Source organism: Cygnus olor, chromosome 2 (genome assembly GCF_009769625.2).
Source record: "Cygnus olor isolate bCygOlo1 chromosome 2, bCygOlo1.pri.v2, whole genome shotgun sequence".
Lineage (NCBI taxonomy): Eukaryota > Metazoa > Chordata > Aves > Anseriformes > Anatidae > Cygnus > Cygnus olor.
In genome coordinates this window covers 97,324,379-97,351,961 of record NC_049170.1, presented here as the reverse complement: position 1 = coordinate 97,351,961, position 27,583 = coordinate 97,324,379, and the positions used below count along the sequence as shown (strand labels likewise).

The window sequence follows — 27,583 nt, the reverse complement described above, 5'->3', positions numbered from 1 at the left end:
TGATTTAGACACGGGGCCACACCACAAGCGTGGTGGGGGGGCTCTGCCTTCCTCCTGACCCCCGTGGGGCCGCCCCCGGGGCGGGGCCGCCGTCCTCAAAGCCGGGGCGGGCGGCGGGCGGCGGGCAGAGCCTGCGCGGGTCCTTGCGCGGCATTTGCGCGGCCCGGGCAGCACCATGGAGAGCGGCGCGGCCGGACGCCTGGACGCCGCTGCCTTCCTGGGCGCCTGGCGCCGCTTCGACGCCGACGGCAAGTTTTTTGGGGAAGGGGGGACACGCGTGGGGGGACCCCACGACGGGTGGGGGGGTGCCTGTGAGGGGGTGGGTGTCCCCCTGGGCGGGTGTCCCCCCGGGTGGGAGCACGAGTGGTCGGTGAGCAGTGCCAGCAAGCATCACTCATGGTATCCCGTGGGTGGTTTGGCTTCCCTCTTCCCCCACGTCGTGTCCAAACTTCCCCCGTTTCGCCCCCAAAGTTTTCACCTCTTTCATCACCTCCCCGCCCCTCCAGGTCTGTTGGCTCTTGGGTTCCCCGTTTGCGTTTGCCCTGAAAAGTTTTCTGTAAGGAAAACTCCTACAGGATCCCCGCGGTGCTGTGCCCACCACCCCATAGGACCGAAACAATCAAATGTGAGGTGAAATCCCATGAGCAGGCAGGAAAGGGGACCCCCCACCCTGCAGCCTTGGCAAAGCAAGCGGTCCCCGTAACGCCCCACCGCTGAGATGTTTTACTTGCCTTTAGACAACGGCTACATAGAAGGGAAGGAGCTCGACGACTTCTTTCATCATCTCCTGGAGAAACTGGGACCAGAAGTAAGTACCGTGCCATGCTCGTCGTGCACCACTTCAAAAGGCTGTTATATTAGAGGTTATTTGTATTTATTGTCCTCGGGTTGCTAGCTTCCCTAGCAATCCCTGAGGTAAAGAGCTCTTCGCTTAGCAACAAGGTGGCATTTAGGCAGGTAAAGCAACAAGTGCAAAATGTTGGAGCATTTGTTTTCGGTCCTACATCTGCTCTCGCCGTGAGGCTGCAGCTGGCACCAGCTAAAGACGCTGATAGGAAGCGTGGAGAGAAAGTCATTTACTGCCGCCGAAACACGTGAAAAAGCAGTGACACGCAGCCTGGCAGGGCGAGGGGCAGCACAAAGGTGATGTTTTATTCCAGCAAGTGCTGATGAGATTTGTTAATGTGAGGGGTTTGTTTCCAAGGTCACGTCTTAACAAATATTCTGTCATTAATTTTAAATAGTGCTTAGGAAGAAGAAGGACGTCTGCATGGCTGAAAACGGCCAGAGGCCAGATAGGAGTCAATTACTTTGCTCATAAGGTCAAGACCCGGCTCTCAAGTGTTTCTGCTTTTCTCCCCTGGTTTACTTTTCTACTTGTGGCAGCCTTCCCCCCTTTCACTCTCTGTGCTACTACCAGAGGTTGCACAACAGTTTACAGGGGCTGGTTTTCCTGGTTCCAACCATACTTTGCCTTTGACTGCTTCTGCCAGTTAAGCACAAATCCTGCCTCTTTGGTTGTCTGATCAGAAGTATCTGAAGGACATATATTGATAATGTTCCTACCATTTTCACTATACAGCCTATGGTCAGCCAGTAAGAGAAAAGGAGTAAGTGTCTTCCAAATGGAAGGGAAGGGTATGCCAAAAAACAGACATTTAAGCAACAAGTAATTAATGAAAAGGGAAAAGGTAGCTAATGAAAGGCATAAAGTCATGAATATCAAGTGTAAAATCAAAATTACACTTACAAGCTGAGTAGGATTCTTGGGTCTTCAGGGCTACAATAAGAGAAGATGCTGTAAATCACTTTTTCATCAAGTTTTTGTTTAACTTGCAAGTAAGTGTGGATTGAAATATTGGCAGTTTCTGCAGAAGTGTTTCTCCAGAGCTCAGATGGTTAGACGAACAGATAAGCACATAGAGTTTAAAGCAAATCAGAAAAGACTCAAAGGTAAGCACTAAGAATCACTAGGGACCCAGAAAAGCAGTTCTGAAGAGAAACTGGAAACCTCATGGTGGGTTTGGACAGGGACACCAAACTGCAGGCAGCTTCCTGACAATTAGAGGTCCAGAGGAATCTCCCAGCCCTGCTCGATCCCATAGCTGCCCCTCTCCAAATCGCATCCCATGTGGGGTTTTGGCAGCAACCTCACACCAGCTGGGTGCAAACCTGGTGCGTTACAGCAGTTTTGGCAGCCTTGCTGCTGTCAGCGTGAACTGTGCTATACTGGGCTCACCTAGCTTACACCTCGCTTACTTTTGCTCTCTAGGTTTGACCATTAAAAGAAAAAGCTTAGCGCAAAAGGAGTGAAGAAATAACCATCTCTCCCTCTCCCTCTTAAATGGAAGAAACAAATAGGTTAAATCTGGAATAAAGTGCTTGCTAGCTGCCAGGGCGCTCAGACAGGCTCTCAAGTGTTTTTGGTGTTCTCCCTTGGTCTTCTGTCACACGTTTGTCAGCATTTCCACTCGGGCAGCGTTACTCTGGGCAGTAAGACAACCTGTTGTCTTCTTCCCATTGCTGACAGCCTGTTTGCTGTCCTCACAGTTTTATTTGGAGACAGGCAGCACCAGAGCAGCCTGCCTCCTGCTCTGCCTGCAGAGGACAGCTGCCCCGTGTATGAGATCACCTGCAGCATTGCATAGAGCATACTTCTCTACCTGCTTTGTATGATGAGTTTTTGTAATGATTTTTCACCCATTTTGCTCTTTTTCACATGCTTTACTTTGTGCAGGCTTGTGGTTATTGCGGGAGGGGTAAAGATTCCCCCCTGCAATGCTTTTCACTGCCCTACAGAAAGATAATGGCATTGGTGATACGAGCAGTGAGTTGGGGCTGAGCATCCCTCTGCTTTAGTGCTCATTTTGACACTTATTTCTTCTGTGGCTTCTTGACATCTCTGTTCTCTTTCACTGTAAAAGAGAGAGACAGTAATATGTACTGGCTTAACTTCCAGATGTGTCGCAAGGATTAATTAGTGACTGTGTCTGAAGTGCTCTACAAGTGATAAATAATGTTATCAGCTCTGGAAGTTGTCTCTCCTTGAATAGCAAATGGTCTCATAATTATATTTTTTCAGCCTGCACTCTCTAAGCTGTTATTTCTGTTAATGACCACTGTAGTCCTTCAGCTCTGTTTTTCTTCCCAGCTACTCCGCAGCATCCCCAGCTGACACTAAATGCCAGGGGATCAGAGCAGCTGGGAAAACAATGCAAAGCGAGCCCTCAGCAATCTGGGAGTCAGATTTCTCGGTGATGGGGCTGAGCAAGGAAGGAAACTTGAAATGCCATCCAGCGAGGGAGGCTACTGCAGTGTCTTTTATTGAACCATCAGGAAGCTGGGGAGAAAGGGAAAACTTTGAGGCAAAGGTAGACCTGAGTTTTGCCAATGCCTTTTAACCTTATAATAAACAGACACGAATCCCAGATGCTGCTTTCTGTCTCTCCCCCTCCAGCAAGGGGCAGTTCTAAGAAAATGCCTTTGATTTCCAGATGTGCATTACATGTATAGAAGTTGTCAGTGCAACACAGTGGATTTATGGCACTGATGTACTCCAGTCGGTGTAACTTCTCCATCAGCTGGCAGGGCTTCTGTGAAGAAGTGGGTTGTTTTGTTTGCAGGGTATGAGGGACAATTCAGCCCAACACCAGCCCAGGTTTGTGAGCTGCTATCTGTTATCACTCCTATGACTTCTCTTGAACCACTTCAGCCTCCAGATTCACTGTATGGGTGCCATTGCCTGTGCTCTCTTCTCCTGCTTGCTCGTAAACCTCGTTCTTCTACATTATGGACACATTTCCATTTGTAAAATCCATTATCCTGCAGTGAAAATTTAGTTTTCTTGCAGCACTGAAGAAGAAGCTTTATTGGAACAGGAAGTACCGCCCCTATATTTCTCTCTTACATCACTATGCATCTTTCTTTATAGAAATTGTTTAGGATCTTCCTTGCTTCTTTTCTATAGTTTTACTGAAGCTCCATGTATATTCTGTTAATAATTAGATAAGGAGAGGTTTCTAGATGAATGCTGTAAATTTCGGATTAGCCTTTTACTGAAAATTTCTATAAAATCCATTATATCTGTGCAGATACAAAAAGAATTGTACATTACCATTGCACTTTCAGGTTTCTTTCACACAAAGCTCTTTGTTTAAATTATTGTAAAATTAGGCAGAGATTTAGGAACAGCAGACTTTCAGATGAAAGTTTTGTTGCCATCACCCAACTGGAAGTGTGTAAGAGGCCATGCGTGGAAATCTTCGAAGTGCAAGTTTGTTCAGGTAAGACAGGTATTAGCCTTGATATAATCCCCGCTCCCCCAAACCACCTAGATAGTTATGACTGGGAGGGACTGAAGTTAATCTTCAGGAGCTCAGCCTGAACAGCTGTAAAGGATTTGTCTTTGATTTTTACTTCCAAAAATGAACAGCCCCCAGCCTCTCGTGCATGTCAGCCTCGCCTCGCACAACGTATTGTCTCAATCGTGTGTTTAACTTGGTGGTCAGATGACATCGTCAGGAACAGCTAGTTGCTCAAACCAAACTTAATGTCCAAAATATCAGCCAGCCTCAGAGTCACCCAAAGCAGACTGCCTCTATGTTGGACCACCCCAATAAAGGCAGGGTCACAGAGCAGGTCTCTCCTGACCAGCAGGTCAAGTAAGAGCAAGAAGACCCCTAGCAAAAAGCATTCATCTTGCAGCCTCCTCCAGGCTAACTCAGAAATCTAAACCCTGAGTCAATTCTGGTAATTGCCCAAATACGTTGATTTGTTTAGGTGTGGCTTTTGTCAGCCTTGATTATCCCGACCAATTCCTATTCCAGTTCCTGCAAGTTAAGGCAGAGCACTGCAAACACCTGGAAGTATCTATAATTGCAAGCTCAACACGCCCATGGGAATAACAGGCAAAACTGATGGGTTTTCATTGCCCAAAGGCATGTCAAAAAACATTCAGCCTACTGGAAAGGGCAGAACAAAGAACCTGTCCAAAGCCTAACCACAGAAACGTGATGGCACAGGGAAGGCTGCAATAGCCTTTGTTCAATGCTGGTGTCTTCTATGTGAAAAAAACATTTCCCACATATGTGCTGATGAGAGCTAAAGCAAAATAAGCAACAAAAGCCTGCAAGGGATGACAGTGTAAGTGCTCATCTATTGTAGCATGCAGGATTGTAGTAAATCCTAACCAAAGTACAGGGCCAAGTCCTCCAGCAATAACAATGCAGGTCAGTAAGCAAGATTGGCCCGGTAGCTTTGGGTGAAATCACATGCCAGCGAAGACAAAATGGTCCAGAATACAACTGCATGGATGAAATGAAATCATTCATGAATATATACTTTTTTAACACTACAGGATTTAGAGAACAAATGTTTGGCCAAAAAAAGTTCTCCTTCTAAAGTCGAAGTGTATGTTTCTGATGTCTCGTCTGGTCTTCTCTGGCCTGCCATCATTACTATGTGGTTTTTGGCATGGTAATTATTGTCAAGGTTGTTTTCCAACTATCATTCTTGGCAGATGTAATTTATTTTCATAGATCTTGTAGGAACTTGATATCTCTGAGACCCTTTGCACTTCTATCAAATTTGGCTGAAACGTTGTTAGGAGAAACATGTGCTTAAGATAAGCTTCATTTTTTTTTTCAAGAAACAGGCTATAATAGTCACTTACATTTAATTTCTTCTTGCTTTTTATACTGTTATCAGTATAGGGACTGGCTTCCAAAAATCATGTCAAGAAGGAAAAAAAAACACTTATTACAAGGCTGTCTTGATCAGCAGGGATTAAATGAGGCTGCCCCTTTCATCAAATAGTTAAGTCTCCTTAGCGCTCCATGCATTCGCTTTTTGCTCCCCCAAAAGAAATGACTCATAGCTGTATTTTCATCATGAAAAGCTGCTGACAAGCACATGGATCCCTTAAGGAGTAAAAACTTAATCAGAAAGCATGGGGCAAGGGTACAACAATATGAAAGGAGTAGGTTAACGAAGGAGACAGATTACAGCCAGGTTTCTGAAGAATCATAATCAACCATGACAAAGAAATTAAATGCTGCATGGATTAAAAAAATGTGAACATGCCCTTTCCATTATTACAAACTGTATTAAGGATTAAATTACCTTTGTGATGCTAAATATTTCTAAAGGGTTTCCACAAAAGAAGAAGACTGGACTTGGAAAAGAGAAAGCAGAAAATTCATTTGTTATAGCAACTTCAATCATAGAAGCTCTCGTCTGCAAAACTACGTGGAAGAGCATCCGTAGAAAGAAATTTGCTGCTCAGCCCTGAGATATGTATGAACAAAGTCACAGTAATATTTTAAATTGTACTTTTATGAGGAAAAAAGTGGTGTGTCCTCCTTCTCATAGGGCATAGTAAGGATTTATTCCTTGACCGGGAAGCATGAGCATGCAACAGAGCCTGGAAACCACGCAGCATCCAACCTGTGAGGGACTTTATATTCATATAGAATAGATATTCGTATGTATAAGGAATACATATATATGTTAGTTTATATAAAGCTGGAGCTTTATACTCCTTCATATGAAGCAACCTACAAAGGGGTTAGAGCATCCCTCTGTTCCAGGCTAGTTTTTATCCTCATTACAGCCCAATGAAGATCGTATTTCTTGGGATTATCAGAGAATTGCTTTTTCTTCCCCCTTAAGTGAGCATCGGGGAGGACTTTGCTGGAGGTTTCCTTCTGCTGCAGGGCACTCAGTGCACTGAGGGGCCCTTCCTCCCTTCCCAGCCGAGTACTTGCTCTCCCAGCAACCACACTCTTCCTCAGCCCAGCCCTGAGCAAAGCCGGAGGCCAGTCCCAGTTCAGATGTGTTTTCCACTCTTCATTACAGTGTGGATGGATGCTAAATGTGAGAATCTCTATAGCTGTTTCTGCTTTAAGTGGGCAGCAATCCAGGTCGAAATTGTGCTCCTTTGTCAATTAGGATTATTACCTCTTCATAAAACTCTCTTCCAGAAACTCACAGAGGTGCATACAGCAGGGAAAATACAGAACGACAGCTTGCATTCTGTGGAAGGCCTCCCCATGGATGCAACAGCATTTGCTTTCACAAGCTTTCACAAAAGCACAAGTTTATCAAGCTGCTAACAAGTTGGCAAAATTTTAGCCCAAGCGTTGAACACTTCCAAAAGTTTTGCAAACCTTTGAAAGTAGGGAGAGATGCTTAAAATGGAGATGATGCTTGAGACAGGCAACGTGGTCAAGACAGCATTAGCTTTTAAGAAAAAAAAAAAGTCTGTGCTCAACTACAGTGCAATCACTCCTCAGAGAATGGTGTCCTCGAGACTGGATTTTTCCTCACTCCCCTTATAATCCATAGAGGATTGAATAAATAGAGTGTGAGCCTGAGGCATTTGCAACAAGCATGTGTTTGGCTTAGGCTTTCCTACTTGCCTCAACCTTTAGTTGAACAGCAAATTAATAATTACAGGGGAAGGAAAGAGGGAAGGAAACAAGGAAGGAAGGAAGGAAGGAAATGCAAACTTTCTGGGGAATCTAGTGGCCATAGCACTGCGAGCAGCACATATGTAAATGGCATCCATCCTTGCCTGTGCCTGTCTGTAGGGCTCTACTTCTTGCTCTTCAGTCTCAGCCTTTTCTCCCTGTATTATAAGACTTGCACTGATCTGGGAGGCAAGGAAATATTTGTAGGAGCCTAAAGGCAACTGGAATATAACAGAGACAATACTTTTGTCCAAATATTTTCAAGAAAGGGATTGACATCTCCATCCATGGTCCTGGCTTTTCCCTGCAGCCTGCTCAGGCTGCAGCCACAGCAACCTACAGACCTCCAAAGTCAGATTTCAGAGTGAACAAGTACAAGAGGAGTCTGCAGTTCCTGTCCTTGCTTGGACAAGTGGAACAAGTCATGCAGACTATATGCAGGCTTTTTTCCACCATTTTTGTGACTGAGAGGGAATTGGAACAACCTACTGCTCTGCTTGCTCCCTACCTTGGTTTGTGAACATCACCTTTGAAACCTAATGGTCATACTCTGAGAAGATATGTCATACACAGTGTAAAAAATCTGTAATATAAAAATTATTTTGCCTTGAGTGTGCATCTTGGGGAAGCCCATTTGTACAGCATATTTTACTTCTCTTTTATTCTTTGAAAGCAAAAATTGCTTTTTAGCAGATGCCACTACCTTTTGTGTTTCATAAGCAGCATATTTATCATATAGCATGTCCAATATCAAAAATACACTATATCTCTCGGACTAAAACCTATTGGAGCTGTGTTTCTGTACATTCCAGGTTTGGGGTATTTACTCAATGTATTCTATAGCTTGAATCAGTTTAAAACAAAAAAAAAACAAACAAAAAAAAGGAAAGAAAGAAAGAAACAAAAAAAAAAAAAGAAAAGGAGGCAGTCTTATTTTCATGCAGATAACATTCCTGCCACACAAAGTTCAATGAAGTAGTGGTTAAAAGCTGACACGAAGTTGAGCATTTAACAAATGACTAGTCTGAACTCTACAGCACATTTTGTAAAATATCAGCTCTGATTATAGTTTCAGAAATAACTTATCCTACTGGGCCTGGAGGAGGATAATTTCAGAGTACTGTGCAAGCCTATTGAAGTCAGCAACTGATAGGCTTGCCTAATGCCTGGGAAGTGTCTGGAAGCGTCAAGGTGCAGTCAGGAGGCAATTTAACTGGCACGAGGATCGCAAGCTATAATGCTGAGGGGATGGCCCTCTGGGGCATCTCCCCTGTGGCGCTGCGCCCCAAGGGACATGCTCCACCTGCCCTACAAAGAGCCACCTGGGTGCCCCTGTCCTCCCATTCCCCCTCCCAGATCCCCAGATTTTCCTTCATCTGGCTCATCCTCCATTACTGCAGATAGTGACAAGATAAAAGAGGTTCGCTTGCTCTAAGCAGGGCCCCCCCTCCCGGTTACTCTGACTTGACACTTATAAATTGAAGCCAATTAACATTTTCTCCCTGATTTCAACATATGATCCTCTGCGTGGATCATACGATTAGCGATTGATATTACACCATGCCGTGAAAGGTTTTTGTGTGAGCCCATAATGACCGTGTGCAGGCAGATGCTCCTGAGCTCTGAGTCTGCTCTGAAGCAAGGTGAAGGCAAATTAAATGATACCATAAACGATCAGTCATAACATCTGACTACCCATTTAACTCTAGATGTCTTTTTTTGTCTTATTACTAGCAGCAAATTAAGGCTTTTGGAAAATACCAGTCACACCTAAACATGTGGGAAAAGCTGGTGACAACGCGGGGGTCGAAATAAGCCTTAGCTTAATGAGCTTAATCAGAAGACATGATATCTCACTGCCTTTCTAATGACTTCATCTGTGACATCCTGGTGTTTCTCTCCAGCCCAGTCACTGTACAAATCCCCTGCAGCAGAATTGCTTGAGAGCAGCTGGGAATGGCATTGTCAGCTGGCTGCTACTGAGTATGGGCAAGGCCAGGAAGGTTTCAGAGCATCAGGAACGTTCAGTTCCCTTTGTGGTGGTTTCAAACACCCATCTCAAGCAAGAAGATGAGCTGCACGGGCAGCGCTGTTACTCTGCTCAGAGGGGCTCCAAAAGTAGACGAAAAAGAGAAGCTGGGTTAGGAGACCCAGAACGACACTGCTATATCCGTAACTCCACCCAGACGTTGAGACGATAAAACCTTTCGAGGGCTTTTCTACAGAGGTGGCAAGGATTTAATTTATGCTCTTGTAAAAATGATAGAAAAGTATGCAGAGAGCCTGTTGGGGTTCTCCTCCTCCCAGAGAGGCTGGGATCGGAGCCAGGAGCTGGCCCATGCGGGTGCAGAGGGCAACGTGACGTGGTGACCGCTGCTGAGGGATTTGCCAGCTGGGCTTCCCAGCCCAGCCACGAAGCTTGTCTCACCAGAAGGCTTTCCCCACGGTGGAGGGGTCAGGCTTTGTGTAGCCAAGTCAGACCAGATACCCTAAAGGTTACTGTTTTAAGAAGAAGTCAAGCCTGGTTAACCTACACGTTGTGTTTCACCTGTCACAGCAATGCCTGTCAAAACATATAACCTGACAAATCCTGAAAACTCCTCACTACGTATGAACTGATTATGGGGTTAAACAGATGCAAAGGGAACATGAATTGCTTGAAATCCTATGTTGTTAACCCAGAAAGGCTGACAGGGCTTAGTGCCAGGTCTGGAACCAGCTGACTGGCAATAATAAGCAGCCATCTTGCCCCACAGACAATTTTCAAGGCTGATGATCTAATGAACTACAGAGATGTTCTTCAAGGATAAGGGTGTCTTCTTGAATGAAACAAGATGAGAATGAGCAGCATCAGAACTGCTGTAATACAAATCCAAGCAAAACCAAACCCCGGGGATACAGTGGGAACAGCTGGCTAAAGAAGCAGCATCACTGAAATGTTTTAGGGTCTCCAAGCACTGGTCTCCCAACTGATAACTTAGTTACCACAAAGTTATGAGTAGAACTTATTTCCAGATATTCGACTGAGGCGGTGTGTTTGTGGACTTTTAGTAGCATTAGCCCCCAGCTGCAAGGATGCAATGTTCCTGGTGGTTATCTGGGGGTGAGACTTCCTCCAGGAGGCTAGAAGTGCACTGGAAGTGCCCTCAGCAACTTGCATGCACGTGTTGTTTTCCCCATGGCAGGACACCATCACGGAAGAAAAAGTTCAGAGCATGAAGGAGCAGTTCATGTCCACCTACGATGTCAGCACCGATGGCCGCTTGCAAATCCAAGAGGTATCTATCCCCACCCCCAGCCCAGGGTTTGTTTTACAGAAGGAGGGAGGATGAGGGCCTGGAGCAGACTTGGGAGATGTGGGAGATAGAGCTGGGTGGCAAGGGGGTGAGTCACGGAGGGACTACGTAGCCAGATCTCTTGCTCTGGGGTTTATCTCCATGGCAGCTTCTATTTCTCATACTGCATCTGCAGCCATCCAAGCTTTCCTTATCTTTACTTTCCCTGTTTTTTCAGCTTGCAAATATGATCTTGCCAGATGATGAAAACTTCCTGCTGCTTTTCCGCCGAGAAACTCCCTTGGACAACAGCGTGGAGTTCATGCGGGTCTGTATCTCTGCCTTTGCCCTTTCCCCTTGCACACCAATAGCTTCTTCAATATACGCACTCCAACAACCTTACCCTGAAGAGTTAGGCCAGGCTGTGAAGGCACACAAATGCATCCCTGCCCTATTCAGGGACACTGAGAAACTCATCTTTGGCAGAATGGGCGCAAGAAAAATTGTGAAATACAAACTCCTTTTTTTTTTTTTCTCCACAAGTTCCTTCAGTTGAAAGTTTTGACATTTCAAAGACTATTTGCAGTTGCTTTTATTTTACATTCAAACTGGGGGCTCCTGCAGATCCATGGCCAGCTGTGTACCAACCTATAGGCAAGGCAATAACCACACTGAGAAGCTGCGTGTACAAATTAGGTAAGAAATGCAGGCCAGTGTCTCAGTCTTTTCTTCCATTTATAGAAACCATGTCTGCATTAAATACGTGATTGCAGCGTGTCACACATACAGCATCCAAATGAGAGTAAACGCTATTGTGTGGAAAGTTTATTTTATTTTGTCCACAATTAGTTAAATATTGGGTAACACCTTGCTCGTTAGGGAAGTCCCGATTCAGATCTTTACTATCTCCAGCGTAGGTGATTAATTGCAATATTTATGCAGTTGTATCCATCTATCCCCATCCAGATCTGGCGCAGCTACGATGCTGATAGCAGTGGATTTATTTCAGCTGGCGAGCTCAAAGTAAGTTATTCTAACCAGTCTCCTTGGGCTTGATCTACAGCTCACAGATGTCAACGGGAGCCCTTCCGTCGCCTTTACCAATTGGCTGCCTTTTTGTGCAGACAACAAATGGCACTTCTAGCTTGTTCACAGCCAGTTTAAGGGCAGGGCACCCTCCAGCCTTCTGGCACAGCTGCAGGCACCATGCTGGGCTGGAGGAGGCTCTGCTGTCACCCCTGCTGTCCCACTGCCCCCTTGCCCTGCCCCGTGCCCCCCTGAGGAGCTGCCTCACCTTGGCTTTGCTCGTGCACCTCTCCCAGCCTTGCTGAACAGAGCTGTCTTTTATTAATGGGGTTTCTTCATAACCTCCTTCTGAATCTGTGGATTTTTTCTATGCTGATTTTGCTTTAAAGCTACAGCTTTTGAGGCAGATGCCTGTTCAGAAACCACCATGCACACGCTTTGAGCAGTCCCTGGGCTGCAGTTTCCATGTGCAGCCCCACACAGGCAGATACTGAAGTGTTTTGCTGAATGGAGACTATTTTCATCTGACATCAGTTAGCAAATACTGCAGGATTTATGTTATCTTTTACGTACTTTGCAGGTGATTTTTTTTCATTACAACTGATTCTGCTATGCCTGCTCAGTGGAAATTTGGTTATTTTCTAATTTATTTGTAAAAAACATGCTTCAACTTAAAATGTGAGTTTTACATGAAATTGAAGGCACTGGTACTAATCAGGAATGTGGAATTAGATTCATGTGCCCCTGCTGAATTTGGATCTGGTTTCTTACTGTTCCTTCTTGAATTTCCTCTGAAGAGTAACATTTGACTCTTTCCTGACTACAGGATTTCCTGCGAGATCTCTTTTTGCAGCATAACAAGGTGGTTGCCGAAGTAAAGCTGGAAGAATATACTGACACGATGGTAAGAAAAGAGAGCAATAATATTGTTTGGATTGTAGTGCTGCCTAAAAATCTCCCTGAGGGTAAATGTCTCGGTATATGGTGCCACAGATGCCCTCTCAAAGGCTACTTCTTCTCCAGGAGATCCCTGTGGGAAGTTAAGCAGTACATGCTGCTGCTGCTTCTTTTCACTGTACTGGACATCAGCCGTGAGCTGCATTTCAGTTATTTTTCCTTTGAGTTGAATAGTTTATTATGAGAAAACAGTTTGACTTTGTGCCACAGCAAACTAAGCCCTAAACCTGTTCAAAAAAATGGGTGAGGTGCATGCATCCTTCTTTGGGAGAGGTTCAGTCTCAGACAGGTCCCCAGCTCCTTCTCTCACTTCCTCCTAGCAAAATCTTTTGCCCTCAAGAGATGCAGGTATCCATCTCTTCTCCTCTGCAAAACCTAGAAAGTCTTGCTGGCTCCCTGCTGCTTCCCTGAAAGGCTGGGAGCTTGAAGGCTTAAAGGCTTTGGCTCTTCCCCTGCCTTCTCACAATGTAGTTTTTATCCTGCAATCATCAGCAACATAATATTTGGTGTAAATTTAGCATCAGTCACCTCGATTTCAGAGCAACTTATTTTATCTAACCATCTGAAAACAAGGAAGAAAGAAAAAGCCCATTTCTGATGTCATTATCAAGGGTATCATTTGAGTTCCACCATAAGACTTCTACCGTTGCAATTTTCTAAATGATTTTCACACGGGACTATCTTGCTACTTGGCACAAAATCTGTGTTTGTACCTACAGAAGAGCTTGGTATGCAAGCAAATGAGGAGCTGCCCACATATTTTGCAATACCACGTTATGAATGCATGAAGCGTCAGTGACTAAAAATGTGACCCTTGAAAGCAAAGTGAAAAACTGTACCTAATGGTGTACAAAAGTGTGTACGTCTTTTCGTATTTATAGAACAGTGAAGGGAGAGGAAAGCAGACTGCAGAAATTATTTTCCAGCTGGAAGAGCTTGAAAACAATAAAAATCCAGAAGCTACAGCCAGAACAAAAATCTTTCCAGCAGTTTGTAGGTAGCAAACAGCTTTTAGGCTGCTCCATTAAGGTTCCCTTCCCCAGCGGCTCATCTCTGACCAAGGGCTGCTGGTGGATAGGCAATCTGAAGCTCACAAACATTGGGCGGCTCATTTCCTCCAACTTTTTTCCCTTTCCAATAATTTCCCAAGAAATATCTGTGATTTCTGCCACCCCAATGCAGCTAGATAGCAATGCAGTTGGGAAGAAATGTGGTGTGGTGATGCAGTCCAGGGCTGACAGCCAGGGGGTCTGGTTTCTATTCCCATATTTTTTATACATTGGCTTTGTGTCTTTGAAGAGACAGTTTAGTCTCTACGCTGCAGAATAAGATTTGATCTGGGAAAGGGAATGCTTCATATATCTGGGAAAATCTAAGACTTGAAATGCAAGTCTGGCTCGTGAGGACAAAAGTTTGCAAAGCCATAATGCCAAAAGGATCACGGATGTTATTAGAAAATTAGGATATGGCAGATGACTTTTTCTCCTTATGATTCTTTGTTATAAAGATTGAGGATGTTTACAAACACACCTGATCCCAGGAGCTAAGGTAGGATGTGAAATCACAGAGTAACATCACAGGTGTTGCAATATCCTGCAGTAAATTGGAGGGTATGCATTCTGTGTATCACGGCAAGGTAAGAGCATCCACATGGACAGTATCTCTACAGCAGCAGATGCACTGCAAAAGGTGATTGCATGGGAAGTTGTCTGAAGCAGCAGTGCAAAATTATAGGGAGGGAAAAAAGATTCAGTCTTATATTATCAGTGTATTAAAAAGAGAGAAAATTGTATTAAAAAGGGGAGAAAAAATGACTTGAGGTGCCAAGAACAAAGGTATGATGCCAAGACCCAGGTGATGAGAGCACTCTGCTTTCTCTTCCTGCTTTCTGCACAGAGCAGGAAAGTCCCGCCAGGAAACTTCTTCCATCACCACTGTCAGGGTGATAGAGGCCCTGACATACTTGGCTGGAAAGCCGGAGCCTCACATTTCATTGCTGAGGCTTTTACAGGCTTTCTGTTGCATCTCTAGCAACCATCAACACCATCAACAATTCCTTTACTTCAGAACGGAAATACTTGTATTTCTTTCCCCACTACTTTGTTTCCACCCTTGTTTAGAGCACAAGGTCTTCAGGATGAGGACCTGGTTTTGCCACCACAGCTACAGAGCGTCTGATGGTGTCCCATCCATCCTGTTCAAGGCTTTCAGGTGCCACTGTAATAACTTTTGGCTGAAAGAAGCAGCATCCCAAGGAGCTGTAATCCCATTTGTCTCCACAGGCATTTACAGATCTTTGTCCTCTTCTCCGTGCACTCCACAGCTGGCTGCATATGTCTTAAGCAGCTACTGACACGCTGAGTAGGCCCTCGCGCTTTCTGGCAATAGGGATGAAGGGGAAAAGATAGAAATGATCATTGTAAAGAAGATAGCCCAAGCATGAAAAGAAAAAAAAAAAAAAGAATTTTAAAAAAAGTCCCTTACAATTCTGTGCTGGGTATTTGTGGCCTTAACTTGTGAGAGGTATAAACAGGTATCACACTAACCAGGGAATGGCAACTACTTGCAATTTGCTTATGCTGCTATAAATGATCCTACAGGGCATGAACAAACAAAGGAAAAAAAAAAAAGAAACAGCTGGGAAGAGGTAGAAAGTATTCATTTTGAAAGTATTGCTTTTGTTTGTTGCTTTGAGGAGCCAGAAATGTCACTAGTGCCTCAAAAAAGAAGTACCCCTCTCTCTCTGCCCTCGGTTTAATGTAGCACCGCAAATGTTGGTCCTGAGCAAATGTGAAGGAATAGGGAAGAGAAGATGGGAGTGACATTAATGCTCACTGTCATCGGTGAAGGCTCTCTCCTGGCTTACTGGATTTTGGACCCAGCTACGAGTCTTATTTCCAAATTTGTGGTGTAGGCTCTTCAGACTTCTCAGATTCAGATGCATTTACATATATAGACTGATACATGTGTGTATGTATGTATACACACATACACACACATACATATTAATGTTTTTATATCATTCTAACATTATATTTTATATATATTTACATATTTATATCTATGAACACATTTCTCATTCCTTATCTAGCCACTTCAAGTCAGACATAGGTGAAACCAGAGTATCTGAGGTAGCGCTTCTGCTCTGCTTCACTGTTACTTGAAGCACTTTCCCATTTTTAACATGTGTATATTGGCTGTCTGCAGAAAGTAGCATCACTTTATCAGGTTGCTTAAAAGCCATTTGTTAGCAGACTATTCTATTTCCTTGTGACCTTGACATTCTTCAGAGAACACTGATTTAGATCAGGGATTAGATGAACAAATAATGAACCCTTGGGAAGAAAGGAGGTAGGGAATTTGTCGGCATTGCACAAGCACCATGAATTTGTTAAATCAAATCTTAAGGAGCACCAAAGTCACTGAGAAACGTTGTGAAAGAACATCTGAGTTCTCAAGGCTCTTGGTAGGGGAATGAAAGTAGCAATTCTGTGCTGAGGAAGCCCTTTTGCAGGGTTTCTGTTAGTTTTTTGCTTAAAGATATATGTATATATATAATATATGCTTGTATTGATAGTCATTAAGGGTGTATTAATATTTACTTACACACAGGCATTTGCATGAGAATATAAACAGCGATGTGCTGTTCTGAATCTTTGAAAAAAAGTCTGTGGGTTTGTCTTCTTCCAGAAGAGACAAACTTCTATACTGAGTTGTGGGAAGGGAGCAAGGTGCTCAGAGGCAAAAGCAAAGCTTTGTATTGCTCTGAGCCTCTTGGGCAATTAGAAGTTATCGGGGGGAGGGCGGGGAAGAAGGAGGGAATTAATTGAAAGTGGAGGCTTTTAATAGCATGGTAAGAATATTATGCCTTCTTTAAGCAACAGAAAATGGAGAAATGAAAACTTGCCCCATTACTGCTTCATCATGAGAAGGAGAGTGTGGAGGATGACAGTAGTATTAACAACCTTTCCCATGCTCCTGGTGAAGTTTCAGTCCAAGCCTACCCAGCTTATGCTTGCATTTCCCAGCATTTTGTCACAAGTGACAGCTTCCATACATGCACATAGCTGTGTACTTCAGCAGAATGTTGTAAATGCCTGAATATGAACCAGATTTAAGACATAGCTTTTGATGAAATTAAGTATTCATCCCTTGTCTTCAGTAAGAACAAAATTCACACTCAGCTCTTGCATTTTTGGCATATATTATTACCTTGTTCATACAAACATCAGAAGTTGATAGCTTCCCAGATAGCAGCATACTACTCTAATTGGTAATCCCAGTGTCTACAAGCCACATGCAGGGGAAAGCTCAATACTGAGGCACAGTTCAGCAATTATGTTACATATACTGCTGAAATAGTCACACATAGAACACTGATACTCACTTTTTGAATTGCTTTATGTTGATATAATCAGGCTGAGCATTAGAATGTCCTGTAATTTGAGCATTATTATATTTTAGCAAAACATAAAGGATAAGAATAACCAAAGCAGAATACACTCTTCGTTCACCACAAACTAAATTTCTAGGAAGGCAAAAATGTAAGCACAGTGACTAGTAATTCAATAAGCATTGGTCATGAACTGCAACATCTGAAGAAAATTAGTATATGGATATGGCTGAGGATGAAATCTTATCTCCAGAGAAGTCAATACAGCAATCCTCCCAGCGATAATGCTGCCATAGTTTAACCACGCTTATCTGCAGAAGTTCTGGAGATGGAGCTGTGTATCCTGAGCAGTCACTGCCCCCACATGTGAAACCACAGCTGACTAGGTGAGGGCTCTTGGTCTTCTCAGTGCGAAGGGAAACAGTCTCACTTCTCCCTGAAGACGCTCTGAGTCCATGTGAATTGTGCACTACCTTTGTTTTGTGTTGGATGGACTGTTGGTGCTTTTGTGGTTGCTGGCTGTCCCCTCTGCAAGGACGGTGCTGGAGGTTCAAAGTGGTTACTTCTTCATCTGTGAAAGCCTGACTGTCTGTCCATGTTCTTTGCCAATACCTGTGTATTTACACAGGGAAAATCCAGGTGGTTTACCTCCTTACACCTTAATGGGCAAGCTTGCTTATCCGTATAAATGAAGTCCTTTAAGACCACCAAAGGTATAGTGCAATGGAAAGACATCTTTGTTATGATGATGAAAGCCTAAACAGAGCCTGTTATGTTTCTTAACACATTCTAATCCAACTTCCCTAAGTCCTAGAAATACGATGATGGAGTATGGCCTAAGACTGGTGGTTTAAAGGAGAGGTCTTTGTACTTCCCTTCTCGTAGCAGTGGTCCATGCTGACCTTCATCCCAGGTTGCTCTGTATGAATGCTGTGACTCCAAAAGACTGCATCTCCAGTTCTGCATTGGCACTGCAGCCATCAAGCCTCCTAATGCCAGCCACCACACTGGGAGCCCTCCCTGAGAGCTTCCTCGTGGCTCTGGGTCAGTGCAACTCCTCTTGCTGCAAAAAGTCTGCCTTGTTGTGTGTGATAGAGAGGGTTCCCACATACCTCATGAACACCATGGAGGGAAATCTGGCTCCTATGTCACTTCTAGACTTAATCCCAGTGGTTTTGTCGTCTCCAGTTTTGCACCATGCTTGCTGTAACATAAGCCAACAGAAGCAGAAAATCGCATTTCAGCTCAAAGTTCACTTCCAAAGATCAAAACCCGTGAAACATAGGTGCCTGCAGGCTTTTGAAAATCCCAGCAGGTAACAGTTTGGTCTTTCAAGAACCGAAAGACTCTTTGAAGTCCTGCACTAAATGACTTACCTAGGTTATATAGGCAATCTGGTGGGGCAGAGAACTGAACTTCTGTCCCAGGGGTCCCACAGGGCCCTCCAGGGCTCTGCAAAAGCCTCTGGGCCACCATCCTTCCCCACAGAAACAAGACATAGGCAGTCTTACTGCTTGGACGTGTGTCTTTGGTCTTTGTTTATTCACATGCAGTAACTTTTTTTACTCCTTGGCTATTTTAGTTATAGCTGATGCAATATAGGTGGTCGAGATGTACATTTTTAGAAGGTAGATGGTCAGGGAAGAGACAACTTTCTCTGTGTCTCCCCCCAGGGATAATACACTTCATTACATATCAGAGAAGGGACAGAAAAGTGTTTAAAAGTCAGCTTTAGTAATTCCACTGATCACAAACCTATTTATTTTGGTTGTTTACTTCTCTCCTTATCTCTGTCACAGAAAATAATTCGGGTTTATAATCTTATATGGCTCTTCAAAGCATGTGTGAGCTTGTCATATCTTGGTGTTTCAGTGGCCTTCTTTACAACACCTGATTGAGGAGGCAGAAATATTTTTTGCTGAATTCAAAGCCAATGACAGTTTTAATTTAGCACTTGAAATGCAAGATGTAGCAACTTTCGTTTTGTGAAACCAGATCTCACTTACGCTCTGTCTGCCTCAGAGTACACAGACTAAATTCAGACGAACAGAGCTAAGACTTCCCTGGTGCACTGCCATTAAAACGTCAGAGAATTAATTTGTGCAAACATTGGGTAGCTTGACAGTAAAATAAATGCATCACTTTGTAAAGCATACTGCTGAATGCAACAAAGCTTTTAATGAAATTGAGTGTTATTTAAACATAACAGACCTTATCCTTAACCACATTGAGATGTTGCATATCAGCCTGGCAGCATAAATACACCTTTCAAGAATGTAAACCGAAAATCCATCAAGTTTAACATATCAAGATGGTGTGCAAAGGCAAAAGTTTCAATTAGAAACAATCTCATAACAATTTAAAACATCTACTTCTCCCATGAGGTATGCATCATCATATGGGGTGGGTACCCTCTGTCATTCTTTGTGTACTTATGTACACAATTAGCAGATCAGATCAAACACCTGCAAGCTTGAAATTTGAAAGTTTAATTAATGAACATTTCCCTAGGCTTTTCCATCCCAAGATTGCCATATAGCGTGTATGCATGAGCTACAGTTGTCCAAATAATAGGATTAGGTCTATCTTGTTAGCTGTGGTACCTGAACTAATTCAGTGAATGCTATTCCATCTTCCCTACGTGTTTCCAATCTTTCATGTGGAATTCACAATGCAAGAATTAGACCGACCTAGCTCTTCCAGCAAGACGTTTTTTGCTCTCTGTTGACTGGTATGGGCAGCAAAAACATTGCATAGGTTTTAAAACTTCATTTAGGAGGTTTGTTGCAGGAAAAAAAAAAAAAAAAAAAAAAGAATTTAAAAATGCAAAGGTTCTCTCTTGTTATTGCAAAAACAGAGATGAATGAAAGAGGTCAGAGAGGGGAGCTGGTTAGATATAAGTAGACATGGTAAACCACTGGTAGTTTAATGTTAAGCTCAAAGATTGAGTGCAAACGAAGCAAATTGATTGGGGACGTTGCTTTTCAGTAAGCATTCCACTAAGGGATGTATTATCTCTGTAGTTAAATTTGTTTTAATGGAGTCTGCAATGCTTCTGGAAAATTGCAAAGGGTTCAGAAATGGATAAAGTTGAAAACCACTGGCTCAGAAAATTGATAATGAAGCAGAAAGGCTTTCAGAACTAAACCATCACCTCTAATCTAGCCTGTTTCGTTAAGGGCACAAAAAGCTCTTCAGCTTCTCACAGCTATTTGAGACTTCTGAAACCATGAAAATACTTTGTACCCACAATGTAAAGCAAGTGCAGGGCAGGTGGGACACTTGAAAGTCCCAAGAAAAATGGCTACATTAGGGTGCTTATTTTTTATGATAAATGAGATGAGACTTAAGATGTTTCATGGGAAAAGAAACTCATGGATTGTCTCAGACAGGTCTATGTAAAATGAAAAACAGGCCTAAGTCTGATTCTTGAACTGGAGACCAATTCCGTCCTGGTCCCAGAAGTTGCCATCATGGTTAGCATTTATATATGTTTATTATTGTGATTGTACAGAGGTCAGGACCACATCGTCATGGAGCTGAGCTTCTCCCAGAAGCTCTGTGTGTTTACTTTCTTGAGGCATCACAGTGGGAATGGCACATCTGGAACTCTGTTTGAATCCAAAATCTAGGCTGAAACACTGGCTTTTAGTCTCAAGAGAGTACTTCTGAAATTGCCACGGAGAATAGCAGAAAAAAACTTCTTCGAGAACTCAAAAAACATATGCAGGAGGATCTGGGTGGAGGTCAAGGAGTTCTAAAGGCAGTAATTTCCAGCGTGTTCTGATAAGGGCCTTGTGTCTCTATGTGAGGACTAGGCCAGCACCTTCAATATGGCCTGCTCTGTCCTGGGCAGGCTGAGCTCATCCCAGCGGGGCAGAGCATCCACAAAACATTGCCTTCTCCCACCATGCAAGGCTATCCATCTTATGGTGGTTTCTTACAGACCTGTGGATACTGTGGGGGTCACTAATGCTCCTCAGTGGCCTACATGGAGAGATTTAGAGAAACGTTTTCAAAAGCTGTTGAGTCACTATACAGCCCAGGGGCTATGGCATCCCTACTACTCACATTTTGGCACTTTCTTTAGCTGGCTAAATAGGAGTTCATCTCCATAAACTTCCTTTATGGACTATTTTTCAGAGTAATTGTGCAAGCTGGATGTTGCAAGGCAGCCTGCGAGGGCTCCTCTGCAGAAGGAGCTATTATGGTTTATCTCCCTCTCTCTTCATACAACATACAAAAATGGCTTATCCACTAACGTGGCCATTTGGAAAGAGGTTTTTAAAAACTTATCTGTGGTGATTTACCTCTACAGGGAACATTAACCATTTTCTATTGCCTGCAGAAATACTACTTTATCTGCAAAGAACCAAAAGTTCAGCTTTTTCTCTCTGATGGCAGTGGGGTGCCGTCATTGCAAGGACATTTCATCCCTTAGTGGAACCAGCATGAGCAGCTCCCACTCCCAACTCTGCCTCCAGCTTTGCCTTGTTGCGGCCCAAGCAGACAACAGGGAAATGTCCTCGCATTGCAGTGGGACAAACTAAGGGGCAGAAGGCAAGGTGGAAGTGGTCAGCTAAGATGGAGAGGGACATTGTGGACTGACCCTGTTTGAGAGAAGTCCTCAGGATGGTTCAGCAGCTTTAATTGTCTCTCCAGCTCTAGGCAAAAAGAAAAGTCGGTAAGTGGCATTCCTTGTGCCACTGAATATCTGCATTGATCTCAGGACATGATTTTTCCAAGGATCTCAGTATGGATCTTCAGTTGTCCATATGAGTTTTACACTTTCGATCAATAGGTGGAAAAGTGGGCCCATACCAAGTGCTCATCAAAATTCCCATCCAAACCTCAGTAGTGTAAATCACAGAAGAATTAATTAAAACTTGCTGCAGTATCTTATTTACTCCCAGCACAACAGAGGGCTACCACAGACTCACCAACCTCAGCACAGGCACCAGAGCAAAGGGCAGGGAGGAGGCAGTGCTGACAAAAAAAGGCATATTATTTACTCAGTGGCACCCCAAGAAACATCAGAGGATGGTCCCTGTGAACCTGTGGAGCTGAGGACTGGCATGTGCCTGCCCCAGCAGTGTGTTACCACACCAAAGGTTTTCAGTGATCTGGCTGCTTGTACACACCAAATAAGAAATGAGGTTCATGGAAGTAAGACCAATGCATGTTCTGTTACTGAGGATCTGACAAAGAATGGCAATCCATCTTAGTAAAATATTGACTTTTCCCCCATTACAATATTGAATGCATTTTTTCCTTTTAGCTTTGAGCCATAAGTTTTTCATGTTTGCAACCCATTACACTCTACCCCCATAACTGACTCTTATTTGTTCCTTGTAGGGAAACACAGTACCAAATACATTAAATAAACAGATAATATCTGGTGGTGACTCACCAAAAAGATTGCATTTAGAAAAAAATAATATTCAGGAAAGGATAACTTCTGCACTCACCCAAATTAACCTCTTGAGATTGGCAGCATGAATCTTCTTCCCAATCCTAGCCATTTTTTTCTCAGGGCACAGCAAAATGTCTATCAGTTTTTTTCTGTGTCTTCTCCTCATGGCCTATCTATTTCATGGTGACACTGTCTTCTTGATTTTTAGATGAAAATCTTTGACAAAAACAAGGATGGACGGCTGGACCTGAATGACCTGGCAAGGTAGGCTTCAGTTACAATGTTGCGTTTTTTCAGCTTGCAATGCAGATCTAGGCAAGGTGACAACTTACAGCAGGAATATCTCTCTGGGGACATGCATTTGAATCCTAAATTACATCAGGCACTCTCATGTAGGCATCTCAGGTCTCTGACACGTGGTCCCCACTTTGATAGCCTGTGAGTGCTTAGAGCTGATGACACCGAGCAATGCTAGGAGTGGTCCTCGGTCACGAATTTGCACTGTCACGGCTCGTGACACCTCAGCATGGCTCCCCAGGAGGTAGTGAAGAAGCCAGTAGCACTGCTTCTCCGTAAGGCTGGCAGTCCCTGTCAGCAGGGGACAAGCATTTGTTTCATATCACCATGTGCAGCATGGATGGCAAAGAGTTTTTGCTCCTTTATTGAGGAGTCAAGACACCACTGCTGACGAGTTTGGCCACGTCAACAAGAGAGGATTTGGAGATACACGGCAAAGATGCTTGTGAATGTAACATGTTTCTTGCACCTTGAGCCCTTCAGTTTGTGGAAGCATTTTGGCACACCCCAAAACTACTGGCTCTAAGAGCCTCGGGGCAAGCAGAGCAGCTGGAATGATGAAGGCTTTTATCTGGGCTGTGAGGGACTTGGGGAGTGAGGTGGGGGAAGCAGAGTAATTTGTGTGGCCTCAGCACTCAGGCCAGCATTACTTCATCCCTTCCTTTTCCAGCCAGCAATTCTTCCTCGAAAAGGGGGTGGTAATTTACAATGTCCTGTAATGCAGCACAGCAACCCAGTCGCAGAGGAATAATAGTCTGGCAGCTCTTGTGTCAGAGGCTGGCAACCTCCACTGCGGTGGTCCACCAGGAATAAATGCGCTGTGAGAGGCGGCGGTGCTAAGAAACATGGTTTTCCGTGAGCTGAGGAAGACCTGCGGCTCCCCATCAGACAGGCAGAGAGGCACGTGCTTACTGAACAGCACCCTTGAATAACCCTGCAGGAGGTTTTCTATTTTAAAGGCCTGTAATCTCAAATCCCCATGTTTTATGAACTGAAATAGTTCAGAGCAGTTTGTGTGTAGATGACAAAGTGGCAAGATTGTAATTTAAATCTCTCCGTTCAGGATTCTGGCGCTTCAGGAAAATTTCCTTCTTCAATTTAAAATGGATGTAAGTATTTTTGATGCATTCCTCCCATCTCTCTCAGCTAAGATAACCTGGGCCAAAACCTGAATCTCTTTCTTTTCTCTTTCTTTTTCATTTGTTTCTCCTCCCTGCATATAGGCTTGCAGCACAGAGGAAAGGAGAAGAGATTTTGAGAAAATCTTTGCACACTACGATGTTGTGAGTCCTAGAGGCCATTTCTTTGTGGTCTTTACATGACACTGACTAGATACAAGCTGCTAACAGTTCCTCTCCCTGGTGGGTGCTGTGGGTTGCAGCAGTGCCAGATCCCATGGGCCAGAGGTGCCCATGTACAGGTGGGGAGAGCAGAGCTGGGTGAAGCTCAGAGACCACGTGGCAAAGGACACATTTTCACTTTTTCAATCACCACAGCCAGTACCGCTGCATTAACAATATCTCTCTGCAGGAGATGCAAGGGCTGCAGAAAAATGAAATCCCTTCCAGTACCAAGCCAAGAGTAATTCTAAATCTGGCCCTGGACAGACAGAACTGCCCAACCATTGGTTAGAAAACAGCAATCCAGAGCCTCTTCTGCCATTCACACAATGGTGTGGTGTGATGACCAGCAAGCCTCACTAAATGGTGGGAGATGTTGCTGCCATCTGAGGGGAAGAGATGGTTTGGAGAAAAGGAAAGGATCTTAACATTATTGGGCTCAGTGACCAGGTGGACCTACTGACTAGTAAACATTTCTGTGTTTTTGACTTTCTGGAGGGTTTTGATGTTTATTCCATCTTTCAGAGTAAAACGGGAGCACTTGAAGGCCCAGAAGTGGATGGGTTTGTCAAAGACATGATGGAACTGGTCAAGGTATCTTCATGGCTCTTACTATTTATTAACACTGTGTATGTCCTATAATAATGCAGTGCTTATTCTGGTAAGGTTATGTAGATAGAGTGGGTAGTGGGAACACAGAGTCAAATTTCATTTTGATCAGAAGCAGAAACAAAAGTCATCATCTCAGCATAAACACCGTAGAGCATTTCACCATATCACAGAAATTCTGCCTGACAAATTAACACAGCTTGACTCAGCAGTTGTATTTAAGAAAAGTTCATTCTAACTCATGCTCTGAGCTGAGCAGACATTATGGTATCACAAACAGTTTATGAAAATTTAGTCACCACCTACTCTACCCACACTGACATAGTTTTTGCTCTAATGAAATAAGTATTTAGGATAAAATAGCTGAAGGGTGTTGAGTTAGCTGAAAGAGAAATTGGAATGAATAATACGTGCCTCTGCCTTTTCATATCATATCTGAGCGCAAAGCAAGGTAATGCTGGTCAGAGCTGAGAGCCCTCAGTTCTTGCCAACAGTGACGCAGAATGAAGGTTCCCAGAGCATCATCAAGCTTGGCTGAAGCTTCAGGAAGTTCATACGTAGGATCCTTGATGGTTGTGACTTTGTAAGGCCACACAATCAGCTTTAGAGGACGATATTGATAGAGCTGCCTCTGCAATAGAAATCTTCTTTGACTCAGAGCAAATCATTTCCCTCATTATCCTGCCTTCAGGCTGCTGGAGCAGCTGTTCAGAGAGGACAGGGCAATTCATATTTAGGAGGTGGTAACAGAAGTACAAAGGTTTATATATTAAAAAAAATAAATAAATAAATAAAAAAGTTGTTACTCCTAAATTCTGCCTTCTCAATGATGAGCAAGTATACCTGTATTGATATTGATCGCCCTAAAGTCCCAAGTCCATTTGGCAAACACCAAAGACCACACCTGTGTGCAGGCAGCTGAGAGTCTTTATATGTTATAGCCATGGCACGTAGGGAAGGGCGTGAGGACAAATGGACCACTGGGCTTGTGCTCTGTGCATGTGTGTGCAAAGGAGTGAGGGTTGTACTTGCCCTAGGGGCCTTTCTTCATCAGCATCACTCCTGGGCACCGCTAGCTGTGTGCATGCATTTGATCTCCTCGTTAGGAAGTGGAGAGCAGGGAAGTGGTACAGCATTAAGAGCAGGCAGAGGCAAGGTGGCCTGTAAAGCATGCCTTTAGCATTCATTTGATCCACTAAAAGTATGTCTAGGTTGCTGACTGGCTTGTAAAATGGTGACCTGGCAACAAAAATGCCATATGCAACATATGCCTCCATGGGCAGCAGGTCTGAGAGAGGAAACTGAATGAAAGCAGAGGTCCAGACCTTTCTGCAGACACTTGTTTGATGCAGACTAGATACTGCTGATCCTGACTAAGGGCAAAAACCATCTCACATTTGCTTGTGGGACTCACTGTGCCATAAATCTAACCATGCCCATTTTTGCAGGACCTCATTTACCACTTCTCTGCTCATTTTCCATGTGGGGTCAGGCCACTTTGTTGCTCGCCCTCTGGGGCATCTCCCTGCTGCTGCACTTCCTCCTGCTTTTCAGAGCTGCTGAAATCCAGAGCTGTTTTCCCTCTTAACAACATTGTTCTCTTTTGCCTGCAGCCCAGCATCAGCGGGGTGGACCTGGACAAATTCCGCCAGATTCTGCTCAACCACTGCGATGTGAACAGGGACGGGAAAATTCAAAAATCGGAACTGGCCTTGTGTCTTGGGCTTAAAATGACCCCGTAGCTGTGGCGGTGCTTGTGGCTGTGTTTTCCTTGTGAGATTGCCTGCTACTCCTGGTAAAAGTGTGCTGTGTAAGCAGGCAGGTGGTAGGGCAGGGGGGCATTTGTATGAAGGGGCAGCAGACTGGGGAGGACAGTTTTATCAGTGCATACAAATACCTGAAGGGAGGGTGCAAGGAGGATGGAGCCAGGCTCTTTTCAGTGGTTCCCAGTGCCAGGTTAAGAGGCAATGGGCACAAACTGGAAAACAAGAGAAGCACTTCTGTGCTGTGCAGGTTGCAACTGCCCAGAGAGGCTGTGGGGTCTCCTCCTTGGGGATCTCCAAAATCTGCCTGGACGTGGCCCTGGGTGGCCTGCTCTGGGTGTCCCTGCTGGAGCAGGGCTGGGACCAGGCGGCCTCCGGAGGTCACCTCAGCCATGCTGTGAGTCTGTGACAAGTGTCAGTGGGTGATATTCAGTAGATGCCGCTGCTTGTGGGACCCTCCAGTAGCTTCTCTGCTCACAAGCACACAATTTGCTCAGAAAAGGGGCTGCTCGCCTACTCCTGCCCCCGTGAAACACTGCCCAGCCTGTCTGCTAGAGTAGGGACAAGCATCTCCTAATGTCAGTGCTCTTGGGCTGCTGCTGCTCTGTGTTTCTGATGGCTGCCTACTGTGTGAAGTCACTACTTTGGTGAGCATTGTGCTTTTGTTTGTGCAGTTAAAATATTGGATGGTTGACAGTGTATTTGTGCAGAAATAAAAAAGAAAAAAAAAAAGACAGTTACAGAAAATCAGTAAGACTGGAGTTCATGTGTTATGTATGGAAAGCCATATGTTGCAGACTGACAGACCATACATAGTAGCCATTTTACATAAAACCAATCAAATGGCAAGAGGTTTTGCAACGCCTATCATCTGTGGTGGTTTTCAGGTCTGCCAGCAAATGAAACACGGTAGGTTCTTCCCATGGAGAAACCACACGTAACAGAAATTAATATTACCTCTAGGATGAAGTCACAGAGTAACACCACTTCTGGAGGAAGCCTTTCTTAATACTGAAGTATTAAACAAGGTTTCCATAAATT

At 44.1% G+C, this 27,583-nt stretch overlaps 1 protein-coding gene across 1 annotated transcript; it reads left to right on the top strand.

The window, feature by feature from the left end:
* The first annotated feature begins 77 nt into the window (after positions 1 to 77).
* Positions 78 to 27,292, top strand: SCGN (secretagogin, EF-hand calcium binding protein). The gene is made up of 11 exons (XM_040549447.1): positions 78 to 248; positions 738 to 808; positions 10,655 to 10,747; positions 10,983 to 11,072; positions 11,711 to 11,767; positions 12,597 to 12,674; positions 22,742 to 22,797; positions 23,894 to 23,939; positions 24,054 to 24,113; positions 24,696 to 24,764; positions 26,393 to 27,292. The coding sequence occupies exons 1-11, from the start codon at positions 176 to 178 to the stop codon at positions 26,519 to 26,521; spliced, it is 822 nt and encodes a 273-aa protein (XP_040405381.1). The 5' UTR covers positions 78 to 175; the 3' UTR covers positions 26,522 to 27,292.
* Positions 27,293 to 27,583: the final 291 nt, after the last annotated feature.